Consider the following 15770-nt stretch of genomic DNA (forward strand, 5'->3'; position numbering starts at 1 on the left):
AAATCTTCGAGCCAGCCTATATAGATGGTGTTTGTGGCTAATATTGTAGGTTAGCCTACATTCCCAACCCCCTTCTCTTTTGCCTTTCTCTACTGTCAAGACTGAAGAGATGTGAGATTCCTTAGCCTCCCTTGCAATTAGAAGTGGCATGTGACATGGGGCGCCTGGGTGGCTCAGCCCACCTCCGACTCTTGATTTTGGCTCAGGTCAAGATTTCATGGTTTGTGGGTTCGAGCCCCACATGGGCCTCTGTGCTGATAGCTCAGAACTTGCTTGGAATTCTCTCTCTCCCTCTTTCTCTGCCCCTCTCCCACTCATTCTGTCTCTCTCTTTCTCCCCCCACCCAACCTCAAAATAAATAAACATTAAAAAAAGAAAAGGAAAAGAAGTGGGATGTGACACAGATTTGGCCAATGAGTGTAAACAAATCTGATGAAGGGATAATGGCAGGTGCACTTTCTTTGTCAGCTTGAATGTAGATGTCCTGGCTGGAAACCCAGCAGCCAACTCTTGACGGTAGGCTTAAGAGGCCAGGTGCCACTTCCCTGGCCTGGAGTTGCCAGGTCATCACCAGCAACTTGTCACCCCAGGTCGGCTTGATAAGGTAAAGAAGATAAGCCTCTCTGTTTACGGAGACCGCTAGAGCTGGGTTTATTGACCTGCCATTTGCAGCCCAAACACTAATTAATGCCGTGAGTTTGAAGGAGATGCCCTTGGTCATTACCACGTAGCAGAGAAAGAAGTGTGGTTGGGAACACTGTCTGGGGCGCGCCTGGGTTTAGGGTTCAAGAGGAAGAGGAGCAGGAGCGGGGAGGCCCGGGGACGCAGGAGTGTCCGCGAGCACAGAAAAGCGCGGCGGAACGGGCTGGGGACCAAGAGGTGCGTCCCCCGCTCCGCACGGCTCCTCCTCCTCGCGCTGCTGTCCCCACCGCGGCCCGCCCCCCTCCCCGCCCCGGCCCCGCAGATAGGCCGAGGCCCCGCCGCCCGCTGGCCACTGTCGCCCTGCCCCACCATGCCCGCCGACCTCAGCGGCACCTGGAACCTGCTCAGCAGCGACAACTTCGACGGCTACATGCTGGCCTTAGGTAGGACGGGAGGGGCGGCCCCGCCTGGCCTTGCTGTCCCCCGTCCCCCTGACCCCCGCCCTGCCACCCCCACCCCGTCCTCGGGCCTTCGTACCCCCACCCCGCCCCCGTCTCTCCGTCTCCGGGTCCTCTGGTCTCCGTAGCCCCCGTCCTCCATCTTTTCGTCCTCTGTCCCCTGGTACCACGCCCCCCACCCCCTCTCCCACCGCCCCCCTTGTATTCGCGTCTCCCCATCCCGTGTCACTACCTCGGACCATCCTTTGTCCCCACCCCCATCTCCTGGTCCTGACATCTCCCCGTCTCTCCATCCCCGCCCCCCTCCCCCCACCGCCCCGTGCATCCTCCGTCCCCACATCCCATTTCTGTCCCCCCTCGTCCCCTGGTCCTTCCTTCTCCCCGTCGCCCGTCCCTCCCCACTATGCACCCGTCAGTCGCTACCGGCCCTGCGGTCAAGGCTCCTGCCCCACCAGGGACACCTGGGTCGCCGGGCACCTCGCAAGGGGACTTGGGGGCACGATGGGATGCTCTGCCGCGGGGCTCTGGGCAGCCGTCTCTGCGCTTCCTGGAGCCCGGTGGCTCTGCCAGGGAGGTCGCCACCCTCCGGGTGGGGGCAGCTCCAGGCGCGCTCGGGTGCACGAGGTGCCCCCGCCCGGTGACTCTGGCGCCCTCTCGAGTTGGGGAATCGCCTTGGGAATCTTTAGTTTCCTGACTCCCTTCTCCCCCCCAGGGCTTGAGTGGGGACAAGAAACCCAGACCCCTTAGAAGCCACTCCTCTCGGCCCCTAGGACACAGTGCCAACCCCGAGGACTATCGTGGGTGCCCGGAGGGGTCGCTTCTTTGCCCCCCGCCCGGCTTCCCAGCGCTTAAAGGACAGCCTGGTCTGCACGGAGGAAGGGGGACTCTGTGGCCACCAGGGGGGTGGCGGGGGTCTGACCCATGTCCTTGCTTCCCAGAACGTTTGAAGAATGTACCCCACCCTTGGTGGTTAGAAGGCCTCCCTTCCTTACCCAGTCCCAGTTTGTCCTGCCCCGAGTCTCATTCTTCAGATTTGGTGGGTGGAGCCCTGCGTGCCCAGTGCTTTCTCCTGAATGACACCAATCAGTGGCACTTTTGACAGACGGTCTCCAGCTGCTGGAAGTATGGGGACCAGGTGTTTCCTCTGGCTTCTTCTCATTATTTGACACTGGGTCTCAGTTTTTTCCATCTGTAAATTGAAAGAGAGGGGTCCAGTTTTGGTTTTTTTCCTTTAAAAAATGGTGGTAAAATATACAAAACATAAAATTGGGCATTTTAACCATTTAGAAATGTACAGTTCCGTGGCTCCAGCGTGTTTTTAAGATTTCCGTGCCTTCGGTGGGTTTCCCTCCTCCCTTCCCACCTTGAGTAGGGACGTCTGGAGCTTCTCAAGCTAAGTCTGATTCAGAAGGACACAAAATGCTGTCCTGAAGGGAAGAAGTCTTTTCTCCTCATCCCATTTTAGGTCCATTGCCTGGGGCCCCTGTGAATTAGGCTAACAGAAGACAGATTAACAAGCGGAAGTTAGTTGACACCTGCCTGGTGAAGACACGATGCCGGCGCTCAGTGCGGAGTGGCTGGAACTTGAGCGCAGCTATAGAGCATCTTAGCCGGGCGAGAACTAACAAAATAAGGGCTGGTTGGGAAGGTTTGTTGTGATTCTTCTGGTGCTCTCTCCAGGTTGGCTAGAGTCTAGAGTCGCCTCCCTGACTTGCGTCCGTCGGGAACAGTGAGGGACGGGGGACAACTTTACGAAAGTAGGTCCTGCTTTGGGGCCAGTGGCGGGGGTCGGGGGTGGGGGGGGGGAGGGCAGAGAGCTTTTCTTCTGTCAGCGTCTTCCCAGCCGTCTGCAGTTCAATATAATAATCAATGTGCCGAAGTGGTGTATTTGGGGGTGGCATGTTCTGCTACCCTTCAACCCGAATCTCATTGCCTTTCTGTTTCCAACTTCCAAGAAGGAATTAACGCTTATTCTTCCCAAAGGCGGTAGGTCCTGGTGGTTTCCTTGTCTCTCCACTTGCCAAATTAGGGGAGGCATGTGACCATAAGCACTTTCTTCCCTGATCTATCTGGCTCGTATCTGGTTTACTCGTGTGGAGGATAAAGTGTTAAATATCAGGTGATGGCTTTGAACTTTGCCTTGCTGTATACTTTGTTTCTGGCAATTTCCATGGCTTTTGGAGCAAACCTCTGAGACCAAACGGAATGGAGTCGGCCATCCATGCAAGTGTGGGAAGACCTCTTGAGCTAATCCATCTGGTATCACAAAGCAGGCTTCTTTTTTTTCTTTTATTTATTTTGAGAGAGAGAGCAAGTGGGGAAGGGGCGGAGAGCGAGAGAGAGAATCCCAAGCAGACTCCACACCACCAGGACAGAGCCTGATGTGGAGCTCAAACCCACGAACCGTGAGATCATGCCCTGGACTGAAGTCAGACGCTTAACTGACTGAGCCACCCAGGCGCCCCACAAAGCAGCCTTTTCAGTGTTGCAATTAGTGTTTTTCAAATGTGTGTTAGTCCATCGTTCACCTGTCCCCACACTGTCTTGCTTGTCTAACTTGTTTTTCCCATGATGTCAATACAGGCTTAACAATTATCTGCCACTGTATTAGATCCTAGGGGCTAACAGAGGCTGTTTATTTATTTCCGTGACTTACATTTATTTATCATCCAACTCACAAGCCATGGAGATTGAGTCAGCATCCTGCCTCACAACCCCTTTTCTTCCTTTGGGTTCAGGTTCCAGAAAGATACTGGATCCAGACAACACACTTAACTCTTACTTGCAATCTCTTTTCCACAAGAAATGTGAGTGTGCTAAGGATTTCTGGAATTGAGGGGCTACTTGATGTAACAGAACAGCTAAGCGGAAAGCCAGATAACTTAGCCGTTGATAGTTGGTAACAGAATCACAGTTACATAACCCCTGGGGCGCCTGGGTGGCTCAGTCGGTTAAGCATTAAGCATCTGACTTCAGCTCAGGTCACGATCTCACAGCCCGGCTGTGAGTTCCAGCCTCGCGTCAGGCTCTGTGCTGACAGCTTGGAGGCTGGAGCCTGCTTCGGATTCCGTGTCTCCCTCTCTCTCTGCCCCTCCCCTGCTCGCTCTCTCTCTCTCTCTCTCAAAAATAAATAAACATTTTTAAAAAAAGTTACATAATCCCTGAGTTCCTTTACTTTCTTCATTTGTTAAGCAAGGTAGCTGGACCAGATCTGATACTCTAGGTATCTAAATTACAAACCGAGATATCTCTTAGCATTTTATACAGTAGCTGAAATCAGACTTAAAACTTATTGCCAGTTCCTAACGAGCTGAGAAGAAAATGATTTGGCCACATTGCTACCCGTATGTCAACACTCTCTTCTGCCTTCCGTGTGTAAAGAACATGGACTCCAGGGTCAACCCGTTTTCCCCCCTGGGCAGATTAGGGGCTCAGGACCAGATGGGTGTAGGGTTTTGTTTCTCTAGAACTAGCAGGATTTTCTTAGCCCACAGATTCTGTGCCTCACCCTGGATCCCAGACCTACGGAATCAGAATCTGCATTTAACTGGATTCTCAGGTGATTCAGATGCAAATTAAAATTTAAGAAATAGGGCTCTTTGATGCGTCAAGTCGTCATTAGGACAACTGCAGAAGGTAGGTAGGTAGGACAACTGTGCAGGTCCCCTTATATGAGGATTTTATATATAATATATATCTATTATATATATATATACACACACACAGTACAGAATTGTAAATATATATATATATACACACACAGTACAGAATTGTTCATCTATTTTCTTTTCCTTATGATTTTCTTGCTAACATCATCTTTTCTCTAGCTTACTTTATTGTAGGAATACAGCATATAATACACATAACATACAAAATGTGTATTATTTATTTATGTTATTGGGAAGGCTTCCGGTCAACAGGAGACTATTGGTAGTGAAGGCTTGGGGAGTCAAAAGTTAGATGAAGATTTTTCAACTGAGTGCTCAGGTCCCGGGATAGGAACACCCCAACCCCTGGACTGTTCAACTGTGCCGTAAAACCGATTGTCCCTATTTATGTATATTCTTTTTTTTTTTTTTTAATTTTTTTTTTTTTAACGTTTATTTATTTTTGAGACAAAGAGAGACAGAGCATGAACGGGGGAGGGTCAGAGAGAGGGAGACACAGAATCTGAAACAGGCTCCAGGCTCTGAGCTGTCAGCACAGAGCCCGATGCGGGGCTCGAACTCACGGACCGTGAGATCATGACCTGAGCCGAAGTCGGCCGCCCAACCGACTGAGCCACCCAGGCGCCCCCCTATTTATGTATATTCTAATGCCAACCTATGCGGAAGTGTTCAGACCTTTCCTGAGGACTTTTGCCTCTGCTAATGGCAAGCTAATTTATTTATACTAACTCTCTCAAAGAAGACAGATAAATTAAGCTAGACCAAATGTATATGTATGTTTTAAAACTTCTTAGGGAACATCAGAGAGCTACCAGAATAATGACGAATTATCATGCTGAGGTCTAGGAAAGAAGAATCCGGAGAGGCGAGCCCAGCACTTAGGACGGTTCCTACCTCAGGCTGTTTGGGAGATTCAGCTGCAGTTTGGGGAGCTTCATGGGATCGGTGGAGGGGGCAAGAGTGGGAGTCCTGAGTCGGTCAAGGGTGGACACTCTGTAAACACCCTCCTCTGGGTAGGATTCCGTACCTGAGGAGTAAGGGAGACCTGGAGGTAAATAGCTTTTGAATAGACTATTGTTTCACTTTGAATCGTCTTGGTGGTCCAGAAAAATCTCAAGACCTGAACTTGAATTAAAGTGCTTTCAGATAGGGGCACCTGGGTGGCTCAGTTGGTTGGGAGTCCAACCCTTGATTTCGGCTCAGGTCAGGATCCCAGGGTCAGGGGATCGAGCCCCACGTTGGCCTCCATGCTGAGCGTGGAGCCTGCTTAAGATTCTCAATCTCTCTCTCTCTCTCTCTCTCTCTCTCTCTCTCTCCCCCTCCCCCCTCCCCCCTCCCTCCCTCCACCCCTCCCCCACTTGTGCTCTCTCTCTTAGAAAAAAAGTACTTCCAGGTAGCTAGTGGCCTTAAAAGCAATTTAAAAACAAAAAACCCTCTTTGGAAGAAGAGAACATCATGCAAGTTCTTGAATTGTTTGTACAGAAACAATGCCCAGTAAATAATCACAGTTAGACAACTACCTGAGGAGATAAAAACCCATGACAGGAAAACTCTGGGAGGTGCTGGATAATGTCTGTGTGCGGTGATCGAGGTGATGGGACCATGAATGTTTGCTTGAGTCCAAACACGTTAAATTGCACATATTAGATATGTACTGTTCTTTGTACATATCTTTATATGTATGTAAAGAACATATGTATATGTTCTTTATACCTCAACAAAGCTGCCAAGAGATAAAAAGACCCCAATAGCAAGGATCAATAGAAACAACAAACAATAGAAATGGTGTCTCCAGATGCCAGGATTATCAGAAATAGACTATGAAGCAGTTACGCTGAGCTTAATTTTGGCAAGGACCCAGAATCCATATGAAGGTAACAGAACAGAGTTGAAAAAAGAAACAAATAGAAATTCTAGAGTTGAAAAATACCAAGTGAACTTAGAAACTTGGTTTGCAAACCCTGTTCTTCAAATTCCTTTGTATGTCCCATGTTTCAGAGATCAGGATGTTCCTATCCTCCATTATAGAGAGGGCACCTCTCATGTGAGGGTCTTAGGACTGGCCTCAGGGAAAAATCAGAAAGTTCTTCTAGCACAAACCATTCCTCAAATTCGTTCAACTTGAACTATTCAGTATGCCAAGCTACCATATTTTGGGGTAATGTGACCTGAACCCCATCAAGAACAGAGTTTCTGCTCGGGATAATGAAAAAGTTCTGGAATTGGATAATGGTGGTGGTTGTACAACATTATGAATATATTTAACACCATGGAATTGTATGTCTAAAAATAGGTAAAATGATACATTTTATGTTATGTATATTTTATCACAACAGAAAAGTTGTACTGCAAGGAGACTTCAGTAGAAAACCCACAATAAGTCCTACATTACATTTTTAAAAAATTACAGGGGTGCCTGGGTGGCTTAGTGGGTTAAGCGTCCGACTTCAGCTCAGGTCATGATCTCACCGTTTGTGAGTTCAAGCTCTGCATCAGGCTCTGTGCTGACAGCTTGGAGCCTGGAGCCTGCTTCAGATTCTGTGTCTCCCTCTCCCTCTCTGCCCCTCCCCAGCTTGCACTCTGTCTCTGTCTCTCAAAAATAAATAAACATTAAAAATTATTTTTAAAAACTAAGGCTCATTTTAAATTCAGTTGTTTGAATTGATTAATAAGTACATTTTGTGAATTAGCATTCTCTCCTAACATAGCCATGTCTTATGACTTTACAGAATGAACTAAAACATGTTTGTTAAAGACAGAGGTTTATGGTCAGGCAACTAAAGATAGCTCCTATAATAAAAACCAGAGGACCCTTATTACTTTTGTCTTTGATGGGAGAAATATCCACCCAGGAAATCTGTCCCTTTTGACAAAAAACAGAGCTTGAGATCTCTGTCCTGGCTGAATAATGAACTTAACAAAGTGCTTAGTAAACTACACAATGTCTTAACATTTAGATTCTTTTAAAAAATAAGCACATAGCACACGGAAGGGATTTATGACACAGAACTGGAATAATCAAGGTGCTTTTGGGTTCGAGAAGATTGTTTTTAATTTTCCTTTGATTGGAGCAGATTCTCTTCTTAAAGGGAAACTTTGATTCTTCTGTTTTCACCTTCCTTGGTTATAAATTCCTAAGTACAGCGACTGTGCATTTAGAACTTTGATCTCTCTACCCCTACTCCCACCCCCAGTAAAGTGTATTTAAATATGTCATTTCCCTGGGTGCCTGGGTGGCTCAGTCAGTTGAGCATCCGTCGCTTGATTTCAGCTCAGGTCATGATCTCATGGTTGGTGGGATCGAGCTCTGCGTAGGTCCCTGCCCTGAAAGGGCAGAGCCTGCTTGGGATTCTCTCTCTCTCTCTCTCTCTCTCTCTCTCTCTGCCCCTCCCCCGTGCGCGCGCGTGCTCCCGCGCGCGCGCACACACACACACACACACACACACACACACACACTCTCTCTCTCTCTCTCTCAATAAACATTAAAAAAATAATTAATAAAAATAAGTATGTCTTTGGCCTAGAGAGAGGGAAGGGTGGTGCCACAGCTTTAAGAAAGTGTGTCCCTCAGGGCACCTGGGTGGCTCAGTCAGTTGCATGTCTGACTCGATTTCAGTTCAGGTCATGATCCTGGGGTCGTGGGATCTAGCCCTGTGTCAGGCTCCCTCCTGAGTGTGGAGCCTGGTTGGGATTCTCTGTCTCCCTCTGCCTCTCTCCCCTGCTTGAACTCTCTCTCTCTCTTAAAAAAAAAAAGAAAAAAAAAGTACATCTCTTCTTAAAGCTACTGTTCAACAAGCTCCAAGAATCTTCTCCAGCATTTAAAAAAAAATTTTTTTTAACATTCATTCATTTTTGAGAGACAGAGAAACAGAATGCAAGCAGGGGTGGGGTAGAGAGAGAGGGAGACACAGAATCCAAAGCAGGCTCCAGGCTCTGAGCTGTCAGCACAGAGCCTGACGCGGGGCTTGAGCTCATGATCCTGAGGTCAAGAGACACATGCTCTACCAACTGACCCAGCCAAGCATCCCTTGAAGATTTTAACTTACTATTAAAGATTTTATATTATTTAACTTACTATTTTTTAATTTTTAAAAAATGTTTACTTATTTTTTTTTTAACATTTATTCATTTTTGAGAGTGAGAGAGACAGAGCATGAGCAGAGGAGGGCCGGAGAGAGAGGGAGACACAGAATCAGAAGCAGGCTCCAGGCTCTGAGCTGTCAGCCCAGAGCCCGACGCGGGGCTTGAACTCATGGACTGTGAGATCGTGACCTGAGCCGAAGTCGGACGCCCGACCGACTGAGCTACCCAGGCGCCCCAGAAAAATGGTTACTTATTTTTGAGAGAGACAGAGAGTGTGTGAGAGGTGGAGCGGCAGAGAGAGAGACAGAGGATCCCAAGCAGGTCCATGCTGACAGCAGTGAGTCTGATGTGGGGCTCGAACTCTCGACCTGCAAGATCATGACCTGAGCGGAAGTCAGACGCTTAACTGACTGAGCCACCCAAGCGCCCCTAAAGATTTTATTTTTAAGTAATCTCTACACCCAACTTGGGGCTTACAGGTTTTAAAACCATAACTGATGTAAAGTAATAACCTAAAGTTTGTTTTTTATTTGGTTGGTTAAGTTGGTTTTGTTTGACTTACACGATGGTGTTTAAGGAAAGTCAGCAATAACTTTTAAATTTGGCTTGGTCTTTTTAATAATGAGATAAATATTTTTTAAGGGTTTAGCCTCAATACTTAAATGTAAAAAAAAAGAAAAAAAAAAGTTTCTTGGGCACCTGGCTGGCTCACTTGGTAGAGAAAACAACTCTTCATCTCAGGGTTGTGAGTTCGAGCCCCATGTTGATTGGACAGATTACTTAAAAATTGAAAAAAAAAAAAAAGGTTTTCTCAAAATAAGGACATTTATCTTTTATTTGGAGTTTAGAAATACTGCAGGGGCCCTGCTCATTGCTTGGCCAATTTTCCTGGACTGGAAATGATGTGTGAAGCCCCGAGTAGCAGTTCATGTCAGATAAAAATGAATCTGTTAGGTAAACAGGTTAAAACAGGGGTTGGTGTCTTGCTGGCTTAGTCAGTGGAGCGTGAGACTCTTGATATCGGAATGGTGAGTTCGAGCTCCACGTTGGGTGTAGGGATTACTTAAAACTAAAATCCTTAGGGGCGCCCGGGTGGCTCAGTCGGTTGAGCGACCGACTTCGGCTCAGGTCATCATCTCACGGCTCGGGAGTTCGAGCCCCGCGTCGGGCTCTGTGCTGACAGCCCGGAGCCTGGAGCCTGCTTCCGATTCTGTGTCTCCCTCTCTCTCTCTGCCCCAACCTACTTGCATTCTCTCTCTCTCTCTCTCTCTCTCCCTCCCTCCCTCCCTCCTCTCTCTGCTCTCAAAATAAATAAACTTTAAAATAAGTAAACATTAAAAAAATCTTTAAAACAAATAGGGGTCAACTCGGGGGGCACCTGACTGGTGCGGTTGATAGAGCCTGCAACTCTTGATCTCTGGGTTTTAAGTCTGAGCCCCATGTTGGATGTAGAGGTTACTGTAAAAATTTTAAAAGATAGAACCAAATGGGGCGCCTGGGTGGCTCAGTCAGTTAAGCGGCCGACTTCAGCTCAGGTCATGATCTCGCGGTCCGTGAGTTCAAGCCCCGCGTCGGGCTCTGTGCTGACAGCTCAGAGCCTGGAGCCTGTTTCAGATTCTGTGTCTCCCTCTCTCTGACCCTCCCCCGTTCATGCTCTGTCTCCCTCTGTCTCAAAAATAAATAAACATTAAAAAAAAAAAATCTTTGAAAAAAAAAAAAGATGGAACCAAACTACCTCCAATGAGGCACGTAACTCTCTTAAATGAAGATTCCCGGACATTTGTTTTACATAATAGGACAATCCCGACATGGGAGAACCATGTCCTAGGTCTCATAGAAATGGTAGGTGATGAGCCGGCATCCAGTGGTGGCTCTCTGCCAGGGAGACCATGTCACCTGCTCCTAACAGTCCAGTGGCACCCATCTGACTTCATTTTCTCTGAGTTAGAGCCCAGTGGTTCTTATGGTACCCCCACATTTCGTCTCAAGTTCCTCCCCGCTCCTTATTCTCCCTCATTATGCTCCAGCCACCCCAGGCTCCTGATGGTTCCTGAACCCATCTGCACATCCTTGCGGGTGTCCCTGGGCTCCCTGGGACCTCTCCTGGCTGAAGTGTCACCTGGCTGTCCTAGTTTAAAAAAAAAAAAATTAACATTTATTCACTTTTGAGAGACAGAGCATGAGTAGGGGAGGGGCAGAGAGAGAGGGAGACACAGAATCCGAAGCGGGCTCCGGGCTCCGAGCTGTCAGCACAGAGCCTGACATGGGGCTGGAAGCCACGGGACCATTGGCGAGATCGTGACCTGAGCTGAAGTCAGAAGCTTAACCAACTGAGCCACCCGGGCGCCCCCTGGCTACTCTAGTTAAAATAGCAACAGTTGCCGGGCTGGCTCAGTCAGTAGAACCTGTGACTCTTGGTCACAGGGTCATGAATTCGAGCCCCGTGTCAGACACAGATTATTTAATAAATAAATAAATGAAATGGCAACAGTTACTTCTAGCTACATAATGTGCTCAAAGTTGCTAACAGGAAAACGGAGTTCGAGTCCACCGTCTCTCAAAACCTGGAGCTTCTCACATTCCGTGTTTCTGTGTGTGGCTCTGTTTTAAGGTTTATTAACGATTTCCAAATGTACGATACTGTATGCATGAGTGCATGGCTTTTGACTTTTGTGTGTGTGTGTTGTTCAGACACTGTTCAAATGCTGTCTTAAAGTGTAAATACAGGGGCGCCTGGGTGGCTCATTCAGTTGAGCATCCCACTTAGGGTCAGGTCATGATCTCATGGTTTGTGGGTTCAAGCCCCACCTCGGGCTTTGTGTTGACAGCTCAGAGCTTGGCGCCCACTTCAGATTCTGTCTCTCTCTCTCTCTCTCTCTCTCTCTGCTCCTCCCCCACTTGTGTTCTCTCTCTCTCTCTCTCAAAAATGAATAAATAAACTTAAAAAAAAAAGTGTAAATACAGGGGCGCCTGGGTGGCCCAGTCACTTAAGCATCTGATTCTTGGTTTCAGCTCAGATCACAATCTCAGAGTTTGTGAGTTTGAGCCCCATGTCAGACTCCATGCTGACTGCACGGAGCCTGCTTAGGATTCTCTCTCTCCCTCTCTCTGCCCCTCCCCTGCTCATGCTCTCAAAATAAACTGCAATTTCAAAAAGTGTAAATACATAAAGCAGACAAAGGCAGAGTTGCTGTGTTTGAGTTTGGGCTGGGACCTGAGCCCTGTCCCCTTGGCTTCTGTGTCCTCTTGCCAGCCCCTGGGGGAGCTCCTGGAATGGCTTCTTCCAGGCCCAGCTGCAAATCCGTAACCCAAGGCACGGCCCACCAATGACTCTTCCCTGAAGGCTGGTCAAGCTTTTTTTTTTTTTTTTAATATATTTTTGAGAGAGAGAGAGAGGCAGAGAGACAGAGAATCCTAAGCAGGCCCCACACTGCCAGTGCAGAGGCTGACATGGGGCTTGAACTCACGAACAGAGGAGAGGCAGAGAGAGAGAGAGAGGGAGAGAGGGAGAGAGAGAAGGAGAGAGGGAGAGAGGGAGAGAGAATCCCAAGCAGACTCCACACTGTCAGCACAGAGCCCTTTGCAGGGCTCTAACTCATGAACCAGGAGATCATGACCTGAGCCGGAACCAAGAATCCCACACTCAACCAACAGAGCCACCCAGGTGCCCCTTGGTCAAGCTTTTTAATCAAGCCTCTAGATGGAGCTTTGCCAGGATAACTCCCTACAGATCCAATTTTGGCAACAAACGGCATTGAAATCGTAAAAGAAACATTAGCTATGAAATACAGTGGTTTGGAGGGCAGCTGCCAAACCCTTCGCTTTTGCGTCTCGAGTGAATGTTGAGATTTTTTTTCTTTTTTAAAAATTATTTTTAAGGTATTGACTTTGCCACTCGTAAGATAGCCAAGTTGCTGAAGCCACAGAAAGTGATTGAGCAAAATGGGAATTCTTTTACCATCCACACATACAGCAGCCTGAGGAACTACCTTGTTACGTTTAAAGTTGGAGAAGAATTTGAGGAAGAGAATAAAGGCCTGGATAACAGGAAATGCAAGGTAAAAGAATTCAAGTGATAACCTAGGCCCTTGATTTGGCGAGATTAACTCAGCGTCCTACTTAGTACCACTTTGAGGACACTGCCAGAGCAAGCCAGCATTTTCTCCCCTCTCTCACGCAGAGCCTGGTCACCTGGGACAGTGACAGACTCACCTGCGTCCAGAAGGGGGAAAAGAAGAACAGAGGCTGGACCCATTGGATCGAAGGGGACAAACTCCACCTGGTGATTGCCACCTTTCATTCTTATGATACAATATTAAAGCACGGCAGCAACCCCACCATTCTAATCCACCATTTGGCTTTTTTTTTTTTTTTGAATGTTTGTTTATTTTGGTAGGGGAGGGGCACAGAGAGGGAGAGTGAGAGAATCCCGAGCAGGTTCTATGCTCATCGCAGAGCCCAATGCGGGGCTTGATCCCACAACCCTGGGATCATGACCTGAGCATATATACATACATATACATATATACATATACAATAAGGGAGCTACTGGCTGCTTAATATTCCATCAGGTCGGTGAATTATCATTTTTGAAAAACATTTCCTTAATTTCAGTGTCCAGGGTATTGTTTCAGGGTGTTTTCTGCTACTGCTTTTTTTTTTTTTAAGTTTATTTTTATTTAGAGAGAGAGATAGAGAACAAGCGGGAGAGGGGCAGAGAGAGAGGGAGACAGAATCCCAAGCAGGTTCCCCACCGTCAGCTCAGAGCCTGATGCGAGGTCTAACTCACAAACTGTGAGATCACGACCTGAGCCAAAGTCAAGAGTCGGATGCTTAATGGACTGGGCCGCCCAGACGCCCCTGCTGTTGCTTAAATTCATGTAAATAGAGCGTTTTTGCATCCATGGGTTTATTTCCTTCGGAAGAATTCACAGAGAGGATCGTGGTCAGAGGCACACACATCGTTGCCTCTTGCTACCTCATTGCCTTACTTCCAGAAGAGTGTGTCAATCGCCAATGCCCCCAGCACTCCATGAACGGGCAAGTTCTAGCTCAAGCTATTCAGTAATTTCTAAATATAATTTAGAAGGCATAAAATTGTATATCAAGGATTGATCATGGCTTTGTAAATGAGAATTGCTTCCTGCTATATATATTATAATCGCTGACATTTCTTGAGTGACGACTTTGTGCTCAACTACTGTGCTAAATAAATCCTTGCGTGTGTTATCTCACTTGGTCTTTAAGACAGTCCTGTGAAAGGGACTCTATTTTTCCCATTTACAAATGAAGAGATTCAGATTTAGAAACTCTCCATGGCTGGTGAGTAGCGAGTCAAATCCAGGGCTGACAAAAATGTGTGCTTTCAACTCTATGCCTCTTTGCCTTAATGTATGTGAGATCTTGGCCAGAACCGTGGAAACAAAATTAGAGCACTTACGTTAAAGTTAGGTGTATCTTTGAAGGTCTGGATAGTCTTTGATCGCCCAGACACTGAAGATATTTTGATTCTTGGGGCACCTGGCTGGCTAAGTAGGTAGGAGCAGGTGACTCTTGATCTGGGGGTTGTGAGTTCATGCACCACATTGGGTGTGGAGCTTACTTAAAAAAAAAAAAAGATATTTTGATTCTAGATTGACAAATCTGACATTCTTCTGACGATAAAATCAAAATTAAGACACTTGCCATCGCAAAAATGTAATATGGAACTACAAAGAAAGACAAATACGTTTGAGGATATAGGTTAGTTGACTGTAAGAGGTAATGTGCAAATTGCATGCATCCTTCCTTGGCATAACTCTGCCCAAGCAGAGGAGAGAAGGGTCCTTGCTCTAAGGACACTCACAGGACAATTCTTACATGCTGTGATAGAACACAGAATCAATATTTGGTCTTGGTATCTGGTTCCTAAAACCCTTGGGATCTCCAGAGTAATGAGTGTCCTCTGTAGGCTAATGAGATGACTGGGGGCCGGGGTCTCCCAGATGGCCGAAGATTTATCAGTCATGCCTACGTAAGGAAACCCCCACAAACACCCCTAAATGAGAAAGGTTGGAGAGCTTCCTAGTTGGTGAAAACATCAACGCACTGGGAGAGTGGGCCCCCTGAAGGGCCCGTGGAAGTTCCGCACACACACCCCCCATCCTGTGTCCTATGCACCTCTCTACTTGGCTGTTCTTGAGTTGTATCCTTTATAATAAAGCTCTCCATAGAGAGAGATAGAGAACAAGCGGGAGAGGGGCAGAGAGAGAGGGAGACAGAATCCCAAGCCGTTTCTGTGAGCCGTTCTAGCAAATTCCTGACCCTGAGGAGAGGGGGTGGGAATCCCCATTTAATAGCTGGGCAGTCAGAAGTTTGGGTGGCTGGGGACTGGGTGTTTGATGTCTAAAGTTGGGGCTGTTTTGGGAGGCCGAGCCCTTAACCTGTGGGGTCTGCACTAGCTCTGGGTCGTCGGTGTCAGAATTGACTTGAATTGTTGGACACCCAGTTGGTGTCACCGAGCTGGAGGAGCAGGGTCGGAAGAGACACCCCAGCCCTGCTGTCAGAAGTGCTGTGAGTAATAATAGTCAATAGCCCACATGCCAACTCATCTTTCTTCTCCCCTTCCCCTTTCCCTAGGAAATGTTCTGTGAAGGCCAAGTGTGCAAACAGACGTTCCAGAGAGCCTGAGCTGTCTCCGTCCCCAGAGCCCACGTGTGACAGCAGCCTTAATGGTGACTCCTCTTCCCAAATGAACAGATGTTACTCTGTCCGGGTTTGGCGACGGGAACTTGTGGTCGGGGAGACGCCTCACCACCTGTCCCCGAAGCCATTTACTCGGATTGTGGGAAAACTGCTCAGTTTCAATAAACCTGTCCAACGACTCTGACTTTTTCCTTCTAGATGTAGCGTGTGCCATTATTTTAAGAAGTATTTGAAA

General features: G+C 47.5%; 2 protein-coding genes across 3 annotated transcripts in view; both read left to right on the forward strand.

The window, feature by feature from the left end:
• The window catches only part of NMNAT1 (nicotinamide nucleotide adenylyltransferase 1), a 51112-nt gene extending 35380 nt beyond the window's left edge, over window positions 1-15732 (forward strand). The window contains exon 7 of one of the 2 annotated variants that reach the window (XM_042951391.1): window positions 15470-15732. The gene's annotated coding sequence lies outside the window, so the exon portion shown is untranslated. Of the gene's footprint in view, window positions 1-12730; window positions 12819-15469 lie in introns of those variants that run through there. The other variant, XM_042951390.1, reaches the window with a different exon arrangement.
• On the forward strand, window positions 966-15732 carry RBP7 (retinol binding protein 7). The gene is made up of 4 exons (XM_042951399.1): window positions 966-1085; window positions 12731-12909; window positions 13032-13133; window positions 15470-15732. The coding sequence occupies exons 1-4, from the start codon at window positions 1013-1015 to the stop codon at window positions 15518-15520; spliced, it is 405 nt and encodes a 134-aa protein (XP_042807333.1). The 5' UTR covers window positions 966-1012; the 3' UTR covers window positions 15521-15732.
• Window positions 15733-15770: the final 38 nt, after the last annotated feature.

Source organism: Panthera leo, chromosome C1 (assembly GCF_018350215.1).
Source record: "Panthera leo isolate Ple1 chromosome C1, P.leo_Ple1_pat1.1, whole genome shotgun sequence".
Taxonomy (NCBI): domain Eukaryota; kingdom Metazoa; phylum Chordata; class Mammalia; order Carnivora; family Felidae; genus Panthera; species Panthera leo.

What these genes read in the sequence shown, in the direction of transcription:
- RBP7 (XM_042951399.1), top strand. Translation starts at nt 1,013, where the DNA reads ATGCCCGCCGACCTCAGCGGCACCTGGAACCTGCTCAGCAGCGACAAC. An exon ending in CGGCTACATGCTGGCCTTAG is followed by an intron (nt 1,086 to 12,730) that starts GTAGGACGGGAG and finishes ATTATTTTTAAG; the next exon opens with GTATTGACTTTGCCACTCGT. An exon ending in TGGATAACAGGAAATGCAAG is followed by an intron (nt 12,910 to 13,031) that starts GTAAAAGAATTC and finishes TCTCTCACGCAG; the next exon opens with AGCCTGGTCACCTGGGACAG.